This window comes from Erpetoichthys calabaricus, chromosome 1, assembly GCF_900747795.2.
Source record: "Erpetoichthys calabaricus chromosome 1, fErpCal1.3, whole genome shotgun sequence".
In the NCBI taxonomy this organism is placed as follows: Eukaryota; Metazoa; Chordata; class Cladistia; order Polypteriformes; family Polypteridae; genus Erpetoichthys; species Erpetoichthys calabaricus.
The window spans coordinates 23,721,793-23,742,071 of NC_041394.2; the positions used below are offsets into that span (position 1 = coordinate 23,721,793).

General features: G+C 38.3%; 1 protein-coding gene across 4 annotated transcripts in view; it reads left to right on the forward strand.

Annotated features, from left to right (window-relative positions):
- Positions 1-20,279, forward strand: part of LOC114647705 (CLOCK-interacting pacemaker-like) — a 169,893-nt gene that overhangs the window by 118,816 nt on the left and 30,798 nt on the right. For 2 of the 4 annotated variants that reach the window (XM_051932739.1, XM_051932732.1), the window contains exon 3: positions 9,238-9,413. In XM_051932739.1, the coding sequence (XP_051788699.1) occupies positions 9,257-9,413 (157 nt within the window). In that variant the 5' untranslated portion in view covers positions 9,238-9,256. The remainder of the gene's footprint in view (positions 1-9,237; positions 9,414-20,279) is intronic. The other 2 variants (XM_051932737.1, XM_028796336.2) reach the window with 1 other exon arrangement.

Below are 20,279 nucleotides of genomic sequence, written 5' to 3' on the forward strand. Positions count from 1 at the left end.
TGATCTCAGTTTTGTTTCTCATTATGCACTGATGTACACTGATGTTTTTAGATGTTATGTATGCTGATTTCTGTTTAACAAAATTGGTTGTGGAGGAGTGTGATATAATCTCATATCACGAGAAAGTCATGAATTTTCATAGACCTTGACAATATCTGCTGGAAGTCTCTTGTTCAGCAGTAATTTCTGCAACAGTTTCCTGACCTGAGCTTTTACCAGTTCTTGACGGAATACCTAAAGCTCTTTCAAACTTCCTGATGATCATTTATATCTCTTGTTACTACCAATTATCCCTTTTCAATTTATGGTTTTGGTTATTTCAGACCATTATTTTATTTGCAATCCACTCCACTGTTGCCATTTGCTTTGTGCTTAAGGTCATTATTCTGCTAAAAAGTTCATTTTCTCCCAACTCATTTGTTTTTGGCAGGCAGGAGCAAGTTTTCTGCTAGGATCCTTCTTTTCTTTCTATCTTTAACAGGCATTCCCAACCCTTCGTCTGCAAAACATCCCCAAAGCATGAAACTGCTTTCTATATTTTCTATAGGGAAATTATTTGGTATGTCATATGTATGTATCAGTCTGATGAAACCCAAAGAAGAATGACCAAAAAGTTTCCTGTTTGGCTTCATTCAACCAACATGTTTTCTTTGTCCCCCAGATGATTTTTTTTTCACATTTCCTTTTTCTTCAGTAGTGGCTTTAGTCATGTTTTCCTCCCATAATCACAATGTTTGTGAATATATCTTGAACTATCTCCAATCACAAACCTCTGTAATACTTTTAAAGTTGTATTAAAGAACTCCGTAGTTTACCAGTAAGAAAGGGCAGTTCAGGCTATTATACAGATTACCATTAAGTACCTAACAGTATTGAAAGGCATAAAACACTAGATTGAATTTAGAAGATTATTTTTGTCAGTTATTTCTTAAAAGATCAGCTTATTAATTTCTGTTTTAGTGTTATAATGAATAGGACTGCTGCCCAACAACTCAAGACCTCTGCTTTCATTTCTGATATGGTTTCTGTCAGGCATTTACACATTCTCCCTTTGTCCAATTTCCTTATTAAGTCTCAAAAGTGTACAGGTATGTGCTTATGAATTAGTTTAGTTAGGCTGTGTGAATGAGTGTCCCTTGTGAGGAGCAGCTGCTCCATCTGGAGTTAGTTATTTGTTTTATTCAAATTCTAAAATGACAGGCTCACCAAAAGACTTTACTTGAAAAATCATTATTTTTTTAAGCCACTTATTCCTGTAATGGGTCACTGGATCATGTCCTGTCAGCATTAGACACAGGATGTAGCCTTGAATGGATTACCCTTGCATTGTGGGGCAAACTCACTCACACAGTCAGTCATCCATCCATTTTCCAACCCGCTGAATCCGAACACAGGGTCACGGGTGTCTGCTGGAGCCAGTCCCAGCCATCACAGGGCACAAGGCAGGAACCAATCCCGGGCAGGGCGCCAGCCCACCACAGGACACACACCCACACACCAAGCACACACCAGGGCCAATTTAGAATCGCCAGTCCACCTAACCTACATGTCTTTGGACTGTGGGAGGAAACCCACGCAGACACAGGGAGAACATGCAAACTCCACACAGGGAAGCGAACCCAGGTCTCCTTACTGCGAGGCAGCAGTGCCACCACTGCGCCACCGTGCTGCCCACAGTCAGTCATACAGGGCTAAAGTTTATTAAAGTTACTTTTCACTGTAAACTGTTTATCTTTGGGGAAAAAAAAACTACACTGCCACAAGGAGAAAATGGCAACTCTACAAAGACAGTGACTAAGCCAGGATTTAAATCCAGCACACACTAGTCACTTCTCCACCATGCAAATTAGGAGAAAAGACCCTTCAATAAACATTTAGATGGATGATTTCTCAGTTAATTAATCCTAATTTGTTGTGCACACCTTGGAACCTTTAAATCCACTTTGTAAGCATAATTCACATGATGTGGTCTCTGCATGAGCTTGATTTTTTAAATGCTGGCATTTTCCTTGACCTTAAAAATTGTGACTGAGCACCACCTGCTGGTATAAAGGAAAATAACCATATCGGCAGTCAGGAATTCTGTGCCGTTGTACTATTTTAAATATCTATACATGTCATTGACTTTTTGTAATTCAGACTTTCAGGTTCTTATGGCTCCTTAACTATGGAAATATAAGTAAAAAATAATCTATTCATTTTATAAACCAACTCATTCTAATTGCATAGTTTCAAGGCGCTGGGACCTTTCCAGGCAGAACAAGAATTGAGCAAGGGAAAAACTCGGGATGAGATTAATTAACTGCCAAGCTCAATCAAACACCAAGACTCACTCACACCAAGACAATTTATAGAGTTACTTAAAATATTATGTATATACCTGTACTTGGAATGTTGGTGGAAAAGCAGACTAATCAGAAAACGGAACCTTAAGGATAAAATATCAAATCCACATAGTAGCCAGAGTAGAATGCAAGCTCAGTTTCCTGGAGAAAGCAGTTACAAGCACCGTGCCATCATTTTGTTCAAGTTAGTAGTGCAGTACATTCATCTGTTTTCTAAATTAATATGTAAAGTCAATATAGATTAAGAGACTGAAAAAATGCAGTTTATTTGGAACACTATAGACACCTTTTATTTGGTAATGGCTGGTGGTTTTCATTTGTAGGGCAGATTCAAAGACTTGCTGGCTGGCCACCCATTCTTTCTGTGGTCAACAGTATATTATGGTGAAGTATATCGTGTGTCATTTTTTGTGGAATTGTGTGACAGCTTTTCACCAGTGGTGCCATTTTTTCCATCTATTTTCAGGCAACTTGGGGGAAATACCTCAGTATGACAATGCTACCATTCTTAAAAATTTAATAGAAAATAATGTATTGCAATGAGGGCTGGCTGTAACATTTAGGCAAAGGAGGCAGTTACCTAGGAGTTTAAAGAGAAGACAGTGAAAAGTAACTTTGCTGAAACCTTACTTACAAGAGCAAATCAGGGTTAAGAAGCATCAGGTGTGAATTGCATTAGGAAGTGATGTAGAATGTTTGGTTGAAAGCAACAGAATTATCTGCGGTTGGACTGAAATACAAGGACATATAGTGGTGGAATGCTAAGGCAGAGACGGTAATTGTGGAAAAAAAGGGCTATGGTAAGGAGTGTCTATAAGAAAAAGGGTAGAAGGTGACAGGCCAATCAATAATGAAGAAAAGTGAAATACTAGAAAAGCAGATAAGAGGACACAAGAAGCTAAGACATGGGAGTTTGCAAGTGAACTGAAGAGTAAGGAAGAAAAGAGGAATCTGTTCAGGATCACAAAACAGGTGACAAAAGAGAGGCAGGATGCCGCAGGTGTGAATTGCTTGATAAATGCTGAAAGGAGCATTGTGTTAATAGTAATATGATTAAGATCACTTGGAAAAAGTAAACAGAGAAGCTGCAAAATAAGGAGAAAGATTAGTATATCTGTGTTCATTTTGAGATAATAGAAGGACCAATATTTAAAGTGAAGATAGGCAAAGCAGAGGAGACAATTGGAGAGTTGTTGGAAATGTTGAAGGCAGCACAAGGTCCTGCAGTTGATGATGACAAAGAAAACAGTAATGGATTAAAATGGGGGTTCATATCAAGCAACCAAGCAAGGTTATGGAGCAGGTGATGAAGGTGGTTAAGAAAGTGTTGGGAAAAGAAAACACAGTTTACTTTCATGCTTGGGGAGGGAACAACAGATGTGACCTCTATTGACACAAAAATGCATGAAAAGCATCAGGCAAAAGGATAGAAGTGGAATATCTGTAGAAGGCATTTGACAGGGTTCTGCAAAAGGTAGTAAAGGAGACTTTGAAAAGGTTATGTGTGGAGAACTGGTTAATATATGTGTTGATGTCAATGTATGAGGAAGCATTAACCCAAAAACCAACGCAGGATTTAAAATCACCATCAGGCAGCAGGAGCGCACTGGGTCTGATAGGAGGACTTTGTCAGCATGAACAAGTTTTATAACAGCCAAAGTGAGACCTCATCTAAGACTGCACAGTGTTTTGTTTCATTGCCTTGCAGGATTATAGCATTTGTCTAAGAGTATGTACAGTATATTTGTCTTACTGTGAGTTGTGTTTAGCCATGTTGAATTTCCAAAAGACAGTTTTTCCTCCAGTTACTTTCATCTGGACCATTTATGGGTCCAAAAGATTTGTATGATGTTGCCAAATACTTAAGGAACAATGTTGCTTTCTTTCCAACCCCATGAAAACATGTATAACTCCAAAACACACTTTCAAGTGAGTTTTGCAGTTGTGCAATCACATGCTCAACGAAGATTAACACCAATTTCACAAAACTATATAAAAATAAACTTGGCTTAGTCCCTCGCCTCTACTTATTATTTTGTGATGTTGTATTTCTGCCACCAAACAATGAAAGACAGAGGCAACCTGCTGCATGTTGGTGATGTATACAGATAGGAATTTCATTGATTTATATGCATTTGAAATAACTCTGAAATTAACTGTTGACACTACATTTTTCATCAATGCACATATTTTACATTTTTGAAAAACCCAACACTGTTGTACACCTGCATATCTATTCTGTTATATGATAAAACACTAAGGTCTGTGTGTCCTGTCCCTCAGAGCAACCTGATTGGTCAGTCTGGATTTGGTCAGCTTGGCTTTGGTGATGCCAGTGAAAGAGGAAATGCAAGTTTGAACCAAATGAGTAGGAGAAAAAGCATAGTAGGCATGCTGAGAGAGTTGGCATCAGAGACGAGAAGTATTAAACCAGACAGGATGTAAGAAAGATACCTTGACAATAATAATGGAGTCTGAGAGGGAGGCTTTACAGGAATGTGTTTCAGAGAAGGAGCACCGGTCAAGTGAGATTCAGACATCTTCAATGCCACACTCTAGAGCATATCTCCACCTCTCCAGAGTCTCCTTAACCTGCTCCCTACTCTCGTTACAGATCACAATGTCTTCTGCAAACATCATAGTCCAGTGGGACTTGTGTCTAATCTCGTCTGTCAATCTGTCCACCACCATTGCAAATAAGAAAGGGCTCAGAGTCAATCCCTCATGTAATCCCACCTCAGCCTTAAACACATCCATTACTCCTACCGCAGACCTCACCACTGTCTCACTTCACTCCTACATATCTTGTTTCTTGGGACCTACATACTTCTCTGCCACTCCTCGGCCCTAGTGTGTGCTTGGTGTGTGGGTGTGTTTGTGTGTGTCCTGCGGTGGGTTGGCACCCTGCCCGGGATTGGTTCCCTGCCTTGTGCCCTGTGTTGGCTGGGATTGGCTCCAGCAGACCCCCGTGACCCTGTGTTCGGATTCAGCGGGTTGGTAAATGGATGGATGGATGCTAGTACTGTATATACTGCCAAAATGTGTTGTTTGTGTGGTATATCTTGAAGTACGCTCAAATACACAGTCCAGCATCACAGTTGGGACAATAGTAGCGTGATTCCTTGTGGATTTTCTTTCCTGACTGATTAGTTTTTGAACAGCACACTGCATATGTATGATTGACACGAGCGTCACTTTCAATTTCACTGCCTAAAGACCGATTCACTTCATCATCACTGCTTGTAATCACTGTCAAGAGTGTGTAACACCTAGGCTGCTGAAAAACATTTCATACAAGATGACATTATGAGGCTCAGAGAAGACATGTCTGCACCATTGCCTCAGTAATACTCGGACCTGTTGCTTATGTAAGACATGCCTATATTGTTTCCCAAGCAATGCTTGGCACTAACGCTGATGGCATTTTTAAAGCATCTATACAGTTGCCTGAGTGACACTCGGGTCTAAGGCTAAGGAGGTTATAAATTGGTGCCAGTACACTTCTCCACTCCTCAGGCATCCTCTCACTTTCCAAGATTGCATTCAACAATTTGGTTAAAAACTCCACTGCCATCTTTCATAAACACCTCCATTCTTCCACAGACATTTCATATGAATCAACAGCCTTCCCATACCTGCCCATTACCACCTCATTCTCTCTATTCCCTTCACCAACATGTCCACTGAAATCCACTCCAGTCACCACTGTCTCTCCCTTGGGTATACTCGCCTCCACTTCATCCAGTTTACTCCAGAAATATTCTTTCACATCCATCACACACACAAATTGCGGGGTATATACATTAATAACATTCATCTTCATACCTTCAGTTTCCAACTTCATAATCAACCTCCAAAACACTCTTGACATACTGTTCCTTCAGGATAACCTTTACACCATTTTTCCTCCCATCCACACCATGGTAGAACAATTTGAACCTCTGATACTCCTGTCCTTACTCCCCTTCTATCTGGTCTCTTAAATACATAATATACCTTCCTTCTCTTCATTATATCAGCTAAACTCTCTTCCTTTACCAGTCATACTGCCAACATTCAAAGTTGCTACCCTTCCACTCTCCTAACCTTCCTTCTCTCCTCCTGCCTTCAGACACACCTCCCCCACTTCTTCTCCTTCAGCCTAGTAGCCTAATTTCCCCCAAACACCCTGTTGGCTTACAGTAATGGTGAGGGCTGTTGTTAACCTGGGCCTCAATGAATATGGTATGGAAATCTGTATTGTTGTCCACGTATTGATCTGGCAAAATTTTAAAACGAATGCCCTTCCTGAAGTAACCCTCCCAATTTATCCAGGCATGGGACTAGCACAAAAAATCACTGATATATGCATCCTCTGTGGCTAAGTTGCAACAAAAAAGTCAGGATAAATCTTTAATAAACTGTCAGAACATATTTGTAAGCTTCTATAACAGCTGAAAGTAACGTTAAGTTTGAACTTGAACCACAAACATATAAATGTAATATCCCAAAATCAGAGTGTTCCGCATTCCTGGGCAAGCAACATGGTCTGATTCACTTCATTGGCTACTTTAGCATAAAGGCTTCTGTCCGCACAATACACCAGTTTGGACAGTGTACAGCTGTTATGTTCTGCTTCACAAGATTTATACATAAGACGAGAAACAGACCAATCCGTGATAGAGCCGAAATATTAGTTTTTAAAAAGAACCTTCCTCTAGCATTTGAAAGCTTAGTTAAGCTTGGTAACTATTTTCAGAATTACAAATAGGATGCATTTTTTATTTTGAAATTACATTTTTTAATTATGTATTGTAGTTAGCTAAAAATTAAAAACATTTACAAGAGTTGTTATCAATTTTAATAATTATTATCCTAATAATATATTTATTAAGTCTTAAGAAGGTTTTATTCATTATGGCTTATTAAATAAAGTTGAATTTTCTTATATACTGTAGTTGTTTTTGATAATGTAAGCTTGTTCTATTCTATTTAAATTAAGTACTCATTAAGTACTTTATATCACCCTTCAGTGTTCATTAAGTACTTTGTATCATTAATGGCTATTAAAGAGATAGATAGATAGATAGATAGATAGATAGATAGATAGATAGATAGATAGATAGATACTTTATTAATCCCGATGGGAAATTCACATTCTTCAGCAGCAGCATACTGATACAATAAATAATATTAAATTAAAGAATGATAATAATACAGGTGAAAAAAAACAGACAATAACTATGTATAATGTTAAATATTAACGTTTACCCCTCCTGGTGGAATTAAAGAGTCGCATAGTTTGGGGATGCTATCTGTATCTTCTGGAAACAAATTTACAGTGGTTTATGCTTTGCACCCTGTGCTCCAATATAGGCTCTGGTCCATAGAAGCCCCCAAATTATGTAAAGTAGGCTCAAATGATAGATAGTTCAATTATTCTTAATGAATTATAAAGCTTTATGAACAAAAAGCTAGTTTTTACATCAGTACTTTTATTTGAAAAGTCAAGCTCCATAAGAGTTTGAGCCAAATCTGTCAAAATGAATATCAGTTTTGGACAGAGAATATAATATACCTCAATGCCAGATAACAATCCTGAATCTCAGACAGAGATTTTTCCTGTACAGTCCGAGCAGGTATTGTGTGGGGATTTTGAATGACTGAGTTAGTCAGAAAGGGACCTCTGAAGCATATTTTGGTCTCCGGTATAATATGGAAAAAGTAGAGACCAAAGTTGGTTAAGTATTTGTAAGAAATAAATACCTGTAATTTAAATAAAATGTTTAACTGTAAAGAAATTCTGTTGAGTCTCTTCTGCAACTAAGAGACTTGTATCAAATAGTAGAAGTGTCAAACAAGTTTATTTATGTTCTTTCCCAAAATATGAAGGAGTTAAGTAATAGATTAATTTGCCACAATCTGGCCCACTGTCACAGATCCCTGTAGAACTCCACTATCATGATCACCTATGATAAGACTTGTTACTGTGAAGGACCATGCTGCTTATTTTCATTCATAATGATTGGTGTATTTATTATACCATACTATTCCCAAACCCACTTAATCCAATTTAGGGTCAAAAGGGCTGGAGCCTATCCCTGCAGCACTGAACACGAGTTAAGACCATTTCAGTTTAGATAACTTTTCCAGTGATTTTAATTTGTAGCTGTGTTTGCGTCATCATAGCATATCACAGTAAGTTGGCAGTGTTCTCCCATATGAAGGCCAGGAAGGTAATGCAATATGCACAGTGACTTACTCCAACTAATCTGCGTCTTGCCTCGACAAAATGTCTTTATTCATGGGGTGGACTCTGTATTCAATTGGGCTGCTGATCTTGAAGTATGATGCATATAATTCAGCAACAAAGAATAAGGAACTCATAATCAGAAGTGAAACTTAACTATCTTGAAATCTCATGTTTTATGTGCCGTGAGAGAATGGTAAAAAGAAAGAAGGGGCAGAGATTGCGACTGAACTCGCCATACATATTAACCCTTTATGAAGCACCATCTCCATCAGACAGTATGTTGTTGACTGTCATAAAAAGAGGTGAGCATGAATGTGCTGGAATGTTTACATGCACTCACTAAATTTGACATCCCTAACTCTATTATGCTGTGTAAATTGACATGGTTCAGCGACAAAATCAGTTACTACAGTCAACAGTTCTGACAGATCCTATGACTAGAAGTTGTGTAATCTGATATCTACTTTAGGAAACACCCCTGGACAGAGTGTTAGTCCATCACAGAGCCCATGCATGCACACCTACACTTGGGACAGTTTTTGCCAATTAATCTCCCCATACTCCACACTGTTTAATTGTCTTACTAATGGTTTGGTTTCTATATTTACTTTCATACCAAAAAGTATTAATCTCGGTTATAACTGAAGGTATTTTCTTTCAGTTTGGCCTCCCATGAATCATGGCACCAGATGATAATATTCCCAGAAATTCCAGCAAGACAGCCAAGGAGCAAAGCAACTGTGCCACAATGAAAGCTGAGCATGCGGTGATGGACCTGAAAAGATCAGATGGGACAATCTCCCATTGTGAATCGGAAAAGGATTCAGGCTACTCTGGTAAGTAACCATAGATTAATTTTTCTTGTTATATGGCACATCAGCCATCAGCAGCTACTGACTGAGAACCAATTTTGGAGCAGTGTAACAAGTTTACAGGTATAGTATAGTACAAATTAAGCAAGCAATTTCTAATTAATTAAATAGTGTGGATCCAAACAACGTATGTTAAGATTTACGGTATAGCCAGTTGACAATAAAGGGGTAATGAGCTAAAAGCCTAGGAATAATATAATGGGCCAGAAAATGGAGCTATTCAAAATGAAAAAAGCAAAAGAATATTCTTTTAACAAGCAAGAAGTCAAAACCAGAAGAAAAAAAATACAGTAATCCCTCCTCCATCACGGGGGTTGCGTTCCAGAGCCACCCGCGAAATAAGAAAATCCGCGAAGTAGAAACCATATGTTTATATGGTTATTTTTATATTGTCATGCTTGGGTCACAGATTTGCGCAGAAATACAGGAGGTTGTAGAGAGACAGGAACGTTATTCAAACACTGCAAATAAACATTTGTCTCTTTTTTAAAAGTTAAACTGTGCTCCATGACAAGACAGAGATGACAGTTCCGTCTCACAATTAAAAGAATGCAAACATATCTTCCTCTTCAAAGGAGTGCGGGTCAGGAGCAGATAATGTCAGAGAGATAGAGAAAAGCAAACAAATCAATAGGGCTGTTTGGCTTTTAAGTATGCGAAGCACCGCCTGCACAAAGCTGTTGAAGGCTGCAGCTCACACCCCCTCGTCAGGAGCAGAGAAAGAGAGAGAGAGAGAGAGATAGAGAGAGACAGAGAAAAACAAACAATCGAAAATCAATACGTGCCCTTCGTGCTTTTAACACTAGAATTACCAGAGTCTACGAAAAAACTCGTAGATCCGGCCCACCTTAAAACTGTTCTCACCTCTCTTTTGTCTTCTAAATGTGCCGATTTAAGAGGAGCAGCGAGCAGCCAGCTATTCCATCCCCCACCGTCGCAGAACGTTCACTAAGTTTTCCCAGCTCATGCCTTGTTTGATTATCTGGGAGTGACTGAACTGCTGGAGTTTTAGAATAGAAATAATAGATCGCTATTTGGAATACATGCATTTCATGCGTGTTCCGTTTCTACAGTAATCTGTGTAAACACATTGCTAAAACAGAAACTTTTTCATATTTTAGTAATAAATGTTACAAAATGTAGGCATAAACTATAGAATGTGTAAAGCCCGAGTTCCTAAGATCAAATAAACACTTCCACAAAAGCTTCACACACCATATAACAGCTTCTGTGGCGTAGCGCGCTAAGATTTGCCTCTCAGACCGAGTAGCTTTTCTCTGCCTCACAAACATGAGTTCAATTCCCCGCTGGGGATAAAGTGTTACTTCTTTTTTTTCTTTTTAACCTCAAACGGACATAAAATTTGTAAATTGGTATGCACTGTCAGTTAATGAGATCGTTATATTTTCATGTAGGATGCTCCTTTTAAAATATTTTTTTAACAATTGAGACTGCAATTAACATGAACAACTGTCCTTATAACTTATTTTTTTCAAGATCCATAACACACAGACAGACAGAGCACTGCGTAATACAGAGACAGACAGGCAGAGATATTCAAACAAACAGGGAAGGCACATGTACTGAAAGAATAAAAAAATCAACATGTGCGTTGTTTCTGCAGCACTGAATAAGCTCACCCGCTCTAACATCACCCCTCCCCCGATCTGGCTCTCTAAGTAACAGCGCAAGTACAGACGCAAACCAAGTGTAATCAAGAGTCCTGGTTCAATCCCCACTCACTCCTATATTTGCCGTTTTCAGTAGTAAGCTGCTCTTTTTGTTAATATTATACAGTACACACATGCACTTGATTTGTGTCTGTACTTGCGCTGTTACTTAGAGAGTCAGATCGGGGGAGGGGTGATGTTAGAGCGGGTGAGCTTATTCAGTGCTGCAGAAACAACGCACATGTTGATTTTTTTATTCTTTCAGTACATGTGCCTTCCCTGTTTATTTGTATATCTCTGCCTGTTTGTCTCTGTATTACGCAGTGCTCTGTCTGTCTGTGTGTTATGGATCTTGAAAAAATAAGTTATAAGGACGGTTTGCTGACTTGGAGCACCACTGCCTTACTGTGCCACAGAGACGCGAGTTCGATTCCCAGCTTTGAAGAAAGTGTTTTTTTTTTTCCCTCAAACGGACATTGAATTTATAAATTGGTATGCACTGTAAATCGTTAACTTTAAAATGTCAATCGCGGTTATTTCTGTTGATTAATTCATGCTTTTTTACTTAGAGTCAGAACAGGAGCTTTTTCAGCTTATTCAGCTTCTGATCTGACTCAAACAGCGCCAGTATAACTTCACACCCAACCTGACGCTGTTCGTTTTCAAATAATATTGCATTACTTCGCCGATGTTTTCTGATTGGTACTATTCGCGTCATAAAATGATTTCTTCAAACGTCACATATATTTGTCTCTTTCTTTTTTTAAAATGTGCGTTGTAGCACTCAGCAACTGTCCACCTGCATGTTCTTGCGCACACTAAATAAGACAGCGCTATATGCAATCATCAGATTCAAATGTTAACAGTTATATAGCACAGAATGGAAATCAGCAGTTCTTGGCATTCCACCTACTGTAACTTGCTTTCTTTTTTCTTCGGTCATAGTCTTGAATAAAAGTGCACTTGTTTTGTTATACTTTTACATCAACATATGTTCCTGTGTTTGAGCTACATGGGCATGCTCAAAAAATACACGTATAATGCCACGAAAAGTGCACGCAGACACTTCAGTTCGCAAGCATTGGTACAACAATGCAGTCACAAGTACACTGCAGATCTTTAGCGCGTCTTTATGTGAAAACAGCATCAGATGGGGAGTGTCTGATGATTGCATATAGCGCTGAAGTTACTGCTCTTTACTATGCTTTCCTCTGCATGTCCTGGAGTACAAAAGAAACAGCATACAGCAACATGTGGGGAATGGCAATACTGGGGGAAAAAAACATGCGGTCGTATGTATCGTGATACACTGCAGAACTATAGAGCGTCTTTATGTAAAAACAGCAGTGTCAGGTGGGGGGCGGTAGGGATGGATCCTGAACGCGACTGAGACAATGAAAAGTGATTTTTAAAAAAATAAAGCTAACCTTTACAAATATCATAAATTACACCAGCTGTTACAGACTGAAATCAAATGTATCTTTTTATTCTAAAATAGTGAAAATAAGAACACTTCTCAAATGGGAGTTGTGCAGGATCGAACTCATGACCTTCTGATTCCCAGTCAGCGACTGATACTGTTACGCCACGGAAGCAGTGATAGTTAATTCATGTCAATGTCTCACACTAAGACGGGTTTTTTTGGCGGTGGCTTTTTTTTGTACCTTTTGTGAAAGTGTTTCTTTGATATTTGGACTTCAGGCTTCATACATTATATAGTTTATGCCTACATTTTGTCAATTGCTACTAGAATATATAACACGTTTCTGTTTTAACAATGTGTTTACACAGATTACTGTAGAAATGCAACACATATGAAATGCGTGTGTTTCAAATAACAATCTATTATTTCTACTCTAAAACTCCACTTCACTCCCAGATAATCAATCAAGGCATGAGTTGGGAAAAGCCTGTTTACGTTCTAAGTCGTTGGGGGGATGGAATAGCCGGCTGCTGGCAGCTTGTCTTTATCAGTACATTTAGTTGACAAAAGACGCTGGCGGAGAGGTGAGAAAGGTTTTAAGAAGCGATTTAAGGTGGGCCGGATCTACGAGTTTTTTCATAGGCTCTGGTAATTCTAGTGTTACGTATGCGAAGCACCGTGCAGCATGTCGCTTCACGAAGCAGCTGCACAGAAGGTAGCAACGTGAAGATAATCTTTCAGCATTTTTAGACGAGTGTCCGTATCGTCTAGGTGTGCGAACAGCCCCCCTGCTCAATTCCCCTATGTCAGGTTCAGAGAAAGTCAGCGCAAGACAGAGAGAGAGAAAAGTAAGTTGGGTAGCTTCTCAGCCATCTGCCAATAGCGTCCCTTGTATGAAATCAACTGGGCAAACCAACTGAGGAAGCATGTACAAGAAATTAAAAGACCCATTGTCCGCAGAAATCCACAAACCAGCAAAAAATCAGCGATATATATTTAAATATGCTTACATATAAAATCCGCGATAGAGTGAAGCCGCGAAAGGCGAAGTGCGATACAGCGAGGGATTACTGTAGTCATCCATTCAAAAATTGAACTAGATTGTTAGGAAATTATCCGTAAGCTTGGAAATATCTTTGCCCCCTTGTTTTACACTGATTGCTCAATGACATCATGTGTCACTATGCTTTCAGTCACGTGGTAGCAACAGATGCCTTTGCTACACCAAATGGCCACAGTTCGGGTGAGCATGTGCTAACTACCAGCTCTTGCAATCATAACAATAAGAAAATAACAAAGAATAATATATTAAATCAGAAACAACAAAAGACAAAGAAATATTTATATTCATGACAAAACCATGACAGAACCCCTCTGCTAGGGTGTAGACTTCAAACATGCCTGTTAGGTTTCTCAGGATGAGTACAAATGAAACTGTTCTATCTAACCTTTTTGGTGGACAAAATGATAGACCTTCAGACTCCATCTCTGGGAGTTCAGAATCTTTTCAATTTATTTATTTATTTATTTATATTTTTATTTTATTAATTTTCATTGTAATCATTCCATACAAATAGATCAATTTATAATCCAACAAAATTGAAGACAAATCAAACCCAACCCCTGAGCAGGAGAGCTTAGCTAAAGGCAAATTGCTTAGGGCTTTTTAATAAGGCAACATTAAACAAAAGAAAGGGAGAAGTAAATATATATGTAAATAAGAGATGAAGAAGGGAATTAAATGCGGTAATAGTTATTTCTCTTATTCTAAAATAATATTGATTAAATCCTGCCAGGTTTTGAAAAAATTTTGTACAGATCCTCTAACTGAGAATTTGATTTTTTCCAATTTCAAATAATATAAAACATCGGTTTCCCACTGACTTATCAGAGGAGAATTATGATTCTTCCAATTTAACCAAATAAGTCTGCGTGCCAAAAGTGTAGTGAATGCAATCACCGTTTGCTTGTCCTTCTCCAATTCAAGTCCATCTGGAAGAACACCGAACACAGCTGTTAATGGGTTAGGAGGGATTGCGACCCCAAGGCTGTCTGAAAGGCACTTAAAAATTTTTGTCCAAAATGATGTTAGTTTGGTGCAGGCCCAGAATATGTGATCCAGTGAGGCAGGAGCTTGGTTGCAGCGTTCGCAGGTTGGATCCTGCCCTGGAAACATTTTGGACAGTTTTTAAGCGAGTCAGATGAGCTCGATATATCATTTTTAGTTGAATAATTCTATGCTTTGCGCATATAGAACTCGAGTGAATTCTCTGATTTGCTACCTTCCACTCCTTTTCTGATATATTGATTAAGAGATCTTCTTCCCAATGTCCTCTTGGATCTTTGAAAGGTAGGGACTCTAATAAGATTTTATATAATGCGGAAATAGTGTTTAATTCCTCAAAATTGAGCAGTATTTTTTCCAGCATTGTGGAGGGTGCGAGGTGGGGGAAATCGGGCAATTTCTGTTTGACAAAATTTCTAATTTGAAGATAGTAAAAGAAATGTGTAGCTGGGAGGTTGAATTTTGAACGTAATTGTTCAAAAGATGTAAATATGTTGTCTATTTAAAGATCTCTGAGCATTTTAATCCCAAAACTTTTCCAGGTATTAAAAACTGGATATACCTGCGAAGGTTGAAAGAGGTGGTTCTCTTGCAGAGGTGCCACTGATAAAAGATTTTCCATCCTAAAATGCTTTCTAATTTGGTTCTAATTTGGTTCCATATTCTGAGTGAGTAAAGCACAATTGGGTTATTAGTATATCTGCAATAACTTGCATTTATTGGAGAGCAGATCAAGGAGTATAAAGAAGTACTACAGGATTTTACTTCTATTGCGGACCAAGCCTGTGTATGTTCATTTATTTGTGTCCAGTTTTTATGGCTTGTATGTTTACTGCCCAGTAATAAAACTGAAAATTTGGTAAAGCCATGCCACCTTCTGCCTGAGGTCTTTGTAGGGTCGCTCTTCGATACGTGGGTGTTTTGAGTTCCAAATGAATTAGGTTATTGTTGAATCTAACTGTTTAAAAAACGATTTATTGATATATATTGGAATGTTTTGAAATAAAAGGAGAAGTTTAGGAAGGATATTCATCTTAACAATGTTAATTCTTCCGGCTAGAGTGAGATGAAGGGTTGACCATCTATGCAAGTCTTGCTTAATTTTTTCCATACAGACGGCAAAATTTTGTTGATAAAGAGCTTTATGTTTACTTGTGATATTTACCCCTAGGTATTTAAACTGATCTGCTATGGTAAAAGGTAGGGTGTCTAATCTAATATTATATGCTTGTGAATTCACTGGAAAGAGTATACTTTTATTCAGATTAATTCTAAGACCAGATATCTTTTGAAATTCTGTTAGTGCTGTTAAAACAGCAGGGACAGTGTTTTCTGGGTCTGATATATATAAGACCATATCATCTGCATATAGAGAAATTTTCTGTTCCAGTCCTTCTTTGACAATCCCCTTTATCTGATAAGAATTTCGGCAGTGAACCGCCAGTGGTTCAGTAGCGATTGCAAACAACAGTGGCGACAAGGGACATCCTTGTCTGGTACCATGTTCTAGTTTAAAGTAGTCTGAGCAAATGTTATTAATACAAACTGAAGCTTCTGGATTGGTGTACAGTAGTTTGATCCATGCACAAATATTCAGGCCAAACCCAAATTTCTCCAATGCAGTGAAAAGGTAGTTCCATTCAATCATATCAAATGCTTTTTCTGCGTCTAATGATAGTAATATCTCTGGGGTGTTTGATTTTGCTGGTGAATATATAACATTAAACAAGCGTCGGAGATTGGAAGATAGGTGTCGGCCTTTGATAAATCCAGTTTGATCCTGTGATATTACCGAGGGCAGCACTTTCTCCATCCTTCTAGCTAGGATTTTTGAGAGTATCTTAACATCATTATTCAGGAGTGAAATTGGTCTGTATGATGCACATTGTAACAAGTCCTTATTTTGTTTAGGAAAGACGGTGATTAATGCTTGTCGCAATGTTTGAGGTAGTATTTGGTTGTCTGTAGCTTCTGTAAAGGTTGCCAATAAGAGGGGAGCTTGCTGAGTGGAGAATTTCTTATAAAATTCTACGGGGTAACCATCAGGGCCTGCTGATTTCCCGCTTTGTAGTGACTTTATAGCGTCTAGTAATTCTGTTAGCGTTAGAGGTTTATCCAGTTTCTCAGCACTTAAAGCATCTATTTGTGGTATCTGTGATGTATCCAGAAATGCATTAGATTGTGTGTTGTCTTCTTTGGGCTCAGTAAAATATAAAAATTTATAATAATCTCTAAATGTGTGCATTATATTTTTATGGTCAATAATTTCTTCTCCATTCTTGTAGGTGATTACTGATATTGCATTGCGAACTTCTTGTTTGTGAATTTGTTGAGCTAAAAGCTTATTAGCTTTTTCTCTGTGTTCATAGTAATGATGTCTAGACTTATAAATAAGTTGTTCAGTTTCTTTAGTTGTTAAGATGTTAAGTTCTGTTTGCAGGGCCTGCCTTTTCCTGTGGAGAACTTCATTTGGACGCCTGGCTAGTTCTTCATCTATTCTAGTAATTTCACTTCTTAGCTCTGACACTTTCTTGGTTTCTAATTTATTTCTGTGAGAAAGATATGAAATAATCTGTCCTCTTAAGAAGACCTTTACAGTTTCCCAGAGTGTTCCTGCAGAAACCTCTGTGGACGTGTTTGTCTCTAGGAAGAAGCTGATTTGTTTGGATATAAATTCTGTGCAGTTCTCGTCTGCCAATAAAAGAGGGTTAAGACGCCATCTACGAGGTGAGTGTGAGGGGCTTAATGATTTTAGCTCTAAGACTAGAGGGGCATGGTCAGAGATAACAATTGTGTCATATTTGCATGATTTAATTGTAGGCAGGAAATTATTATCTATAAAAAAAATAATCAATTCTTGAGTAGCTATAATGCACTGGTGAGTAGAACGAATATGTTCTTGAGTTTGGGTTAAGAAACCTCCAGGGGTCTGATAAGTTGTGATCATTTAAAAACTGTGTAATTGTCTTTGCAGTATTAGATGTCGTCCCCCCTGTCACAGGAGTCCTATCTAAGAGTGGATTTAGAACACAATTAAAGTCCCCAGCCATTATAATTTTATGAGTGTTCACATTGGGAATGGATGCAAATAGATTTTGCATGAATTCCTTATCATCAACATTGGGTGCATAAACATTTATCAAAATCATTTTACTGTTATATAAGTTGCCCATGACCATCACATATCTCCCTTCAGGGTCTGATACTACATCTGATGCTACAAATGGAACTGTTCTGTGTATGAGAATTCCCACCCCTCTAGTTTTCTTTATAAAGCTAGAATGGAACATTTGGCCTGTCCATTCTTTTTGTAGTCTGAACTGATCCTTGGTTAGTAAGTGGGTCTCCTGTAAAAATACTATTTTAGCATTTAAGCCTGTTAGGTGAGAGCATACTTTCTTTCTCTTTGATTCGTGATTCAGGCCTTTCACATTCCAGCTCACAAAGTTAACTGTCTCATCATGGAGTCATTGATTCTGAGTTTTTAATGTCATTTTATACTTTTAATTGGTAATGAGGCAGTTTTAATCTTAGTTTCAAGATTCCCCATGAGTTATTGCATTTTAGCCTGTTGTTGCATTGATATTTATAATTATAAGGATTACAAGAATAGATTAGATATATCCTGCTCTCCTTCTTTCCCCCCTTTATCCCCCCACCCCCCCATTTTGCCTCCCCACATGAGGCTAGATCAGGGGTGGGCAGATTCAGTCCTGGAGGGCCGCAGTGGTTGCAGGTTTTTTCTCCAACCCAGTTGCTTAATTAAAAACCAATCCTTGTCAATTATTTAATTTCATGGCTTGCTAGCGCTTTATCTCTGCTATGTAAGGCCATTCTCATATCCTAGATTTGTTTTCCTTTCTAAGGATATCATCCAAATGATTTCAAGTCTAAAACAGACGAGTTATTCTCAGTGCTTCATTTTTTTCTCTTCACTTTCCTTCCAAGTATTTAATTAAACCCAGTAGGGCATGATGAATACACACAGGTGTAAATGGTAACAAGCTATATGAAGAACTGCTGGTTTCTTTTGTCATTTGCATGTTATTGCTAATAAGGAACAATTAAAAACCAAGAATGCAGCTGTTTAAGACTAAAATAAGCAATAAGGGTTCAAAATCTTAAACAGTGAGACAACTAAAGTGAAGCAGAAGTGTTACTTGAGCAATGAGTACTTCTTATTAAGCAACTGGGTTGGAACAAAAACCTGCAACCACTGCGGCCCTCCAGGACTGAATCTGCCCACCCCTGGGCTAGATCCCACTTCGCGATGTCCCGGTTCTCTGACGTACGAAGAGACAGAGCACGTCCAAAACAAAACAAACCCCACCCTGCAGCGGCGTTAGAGAATTAAAACAGAGATATCTTTTGCAGCTAAATTCTTAATACTATCTGCTGAAAATATTATCATTAACAGCCTTTAAGCTTGAAATAATCTTCAGCGCTTTTAAGTTATTAAGATATTAAGATAAAAAAAAAAAAAAAAAAAAAGAATCAACCCTGGGAATGATTTTAAAAACTAGTCTAGGATAAACCTGGTAAATCCTACTGTAATAGTATAATGGTAATAGTATAAATAGTAGAAAAAGCAATAAACCAAGGGTATGATGTTAAACAGTCTACTTTAAGGTATAGTAGAATAAATAAAAAAAATTAAAAAAAACAATCCTACTTTAATTACTTCCACACTTTCACACTCACGTCTATAACTCTAATTAAAACATAAACATATAAAGTCCAGATAAAGAAAAGGATGTATAATTATAATACCAGTCTCTTTAAACATGGATCCAGAGAGCAGATCATAGGTCCTTCCCATGCCTTGATAGAATACGGCTCCTTATTAACTTTCAAGAAAGTGTCGGTAACAGCTTCTTTAATTCCTTTTCAGCTTCTTCTTTGCTTAAGAAAATATAATATTGATCTTGAACTTCCACTTTCAGTTTGGCGGGATACAAGAGGCTGTATTTGATATCGGCTTTCCGTAGGAACTTTTTAATGTCAATGTAGGCTGCACGTTTTGCAGTTGTTGATGGTGAGAAGTCGGGGAAAATACGAATAAGATTATTTTCAAATACAGTAATCCCTTCTCCATCGCGGGGGTTGCGTTCCAGAGCCACCCGCGAAATAAGAAAATCCGCGAAGTAGAAACCATATGTTTATATGGTTATTTTTATATTGTCATGCTTGGGTCACAGATTTGTGCAGAAACACAGGAGGTTGTAGAGAGACAGGAACGCTATTCAAACACTGCAAACAAACATTTGTCTCTTTTTCAAAAGTTTAAACTGTGCTCCATGACAAGACAGAGATGACAGTTCCGTCTCACAATAAAAAGAATGCAAACATATCTTCCTCTTCAAAGGAGTGCGCATCAGAGAGAGAGACTGTCATAAAGAGAGAGGAAAGCAAACAAATCAATAGGGCTGTTTAGCTTTTAAGTATGCGAAGCACCGCGGCACAAAGCTGTTGAAGGCGGCAGCTCACACCCCCTCGTCAGGAACAGACAAAGAGAGAGACAGAGAAAAACAAACAAGCAAAAATCAATACGTGCCCTTCGAGCTTTTAAGTATGCAAAGCACCGTGCAGCATGTCGCTTCACGAAGCAGCTGCACAGGAGGTAGCAACGTGAAGATAATCTTTCAGCATTTTTAGACGAGTGTCCGTATCGT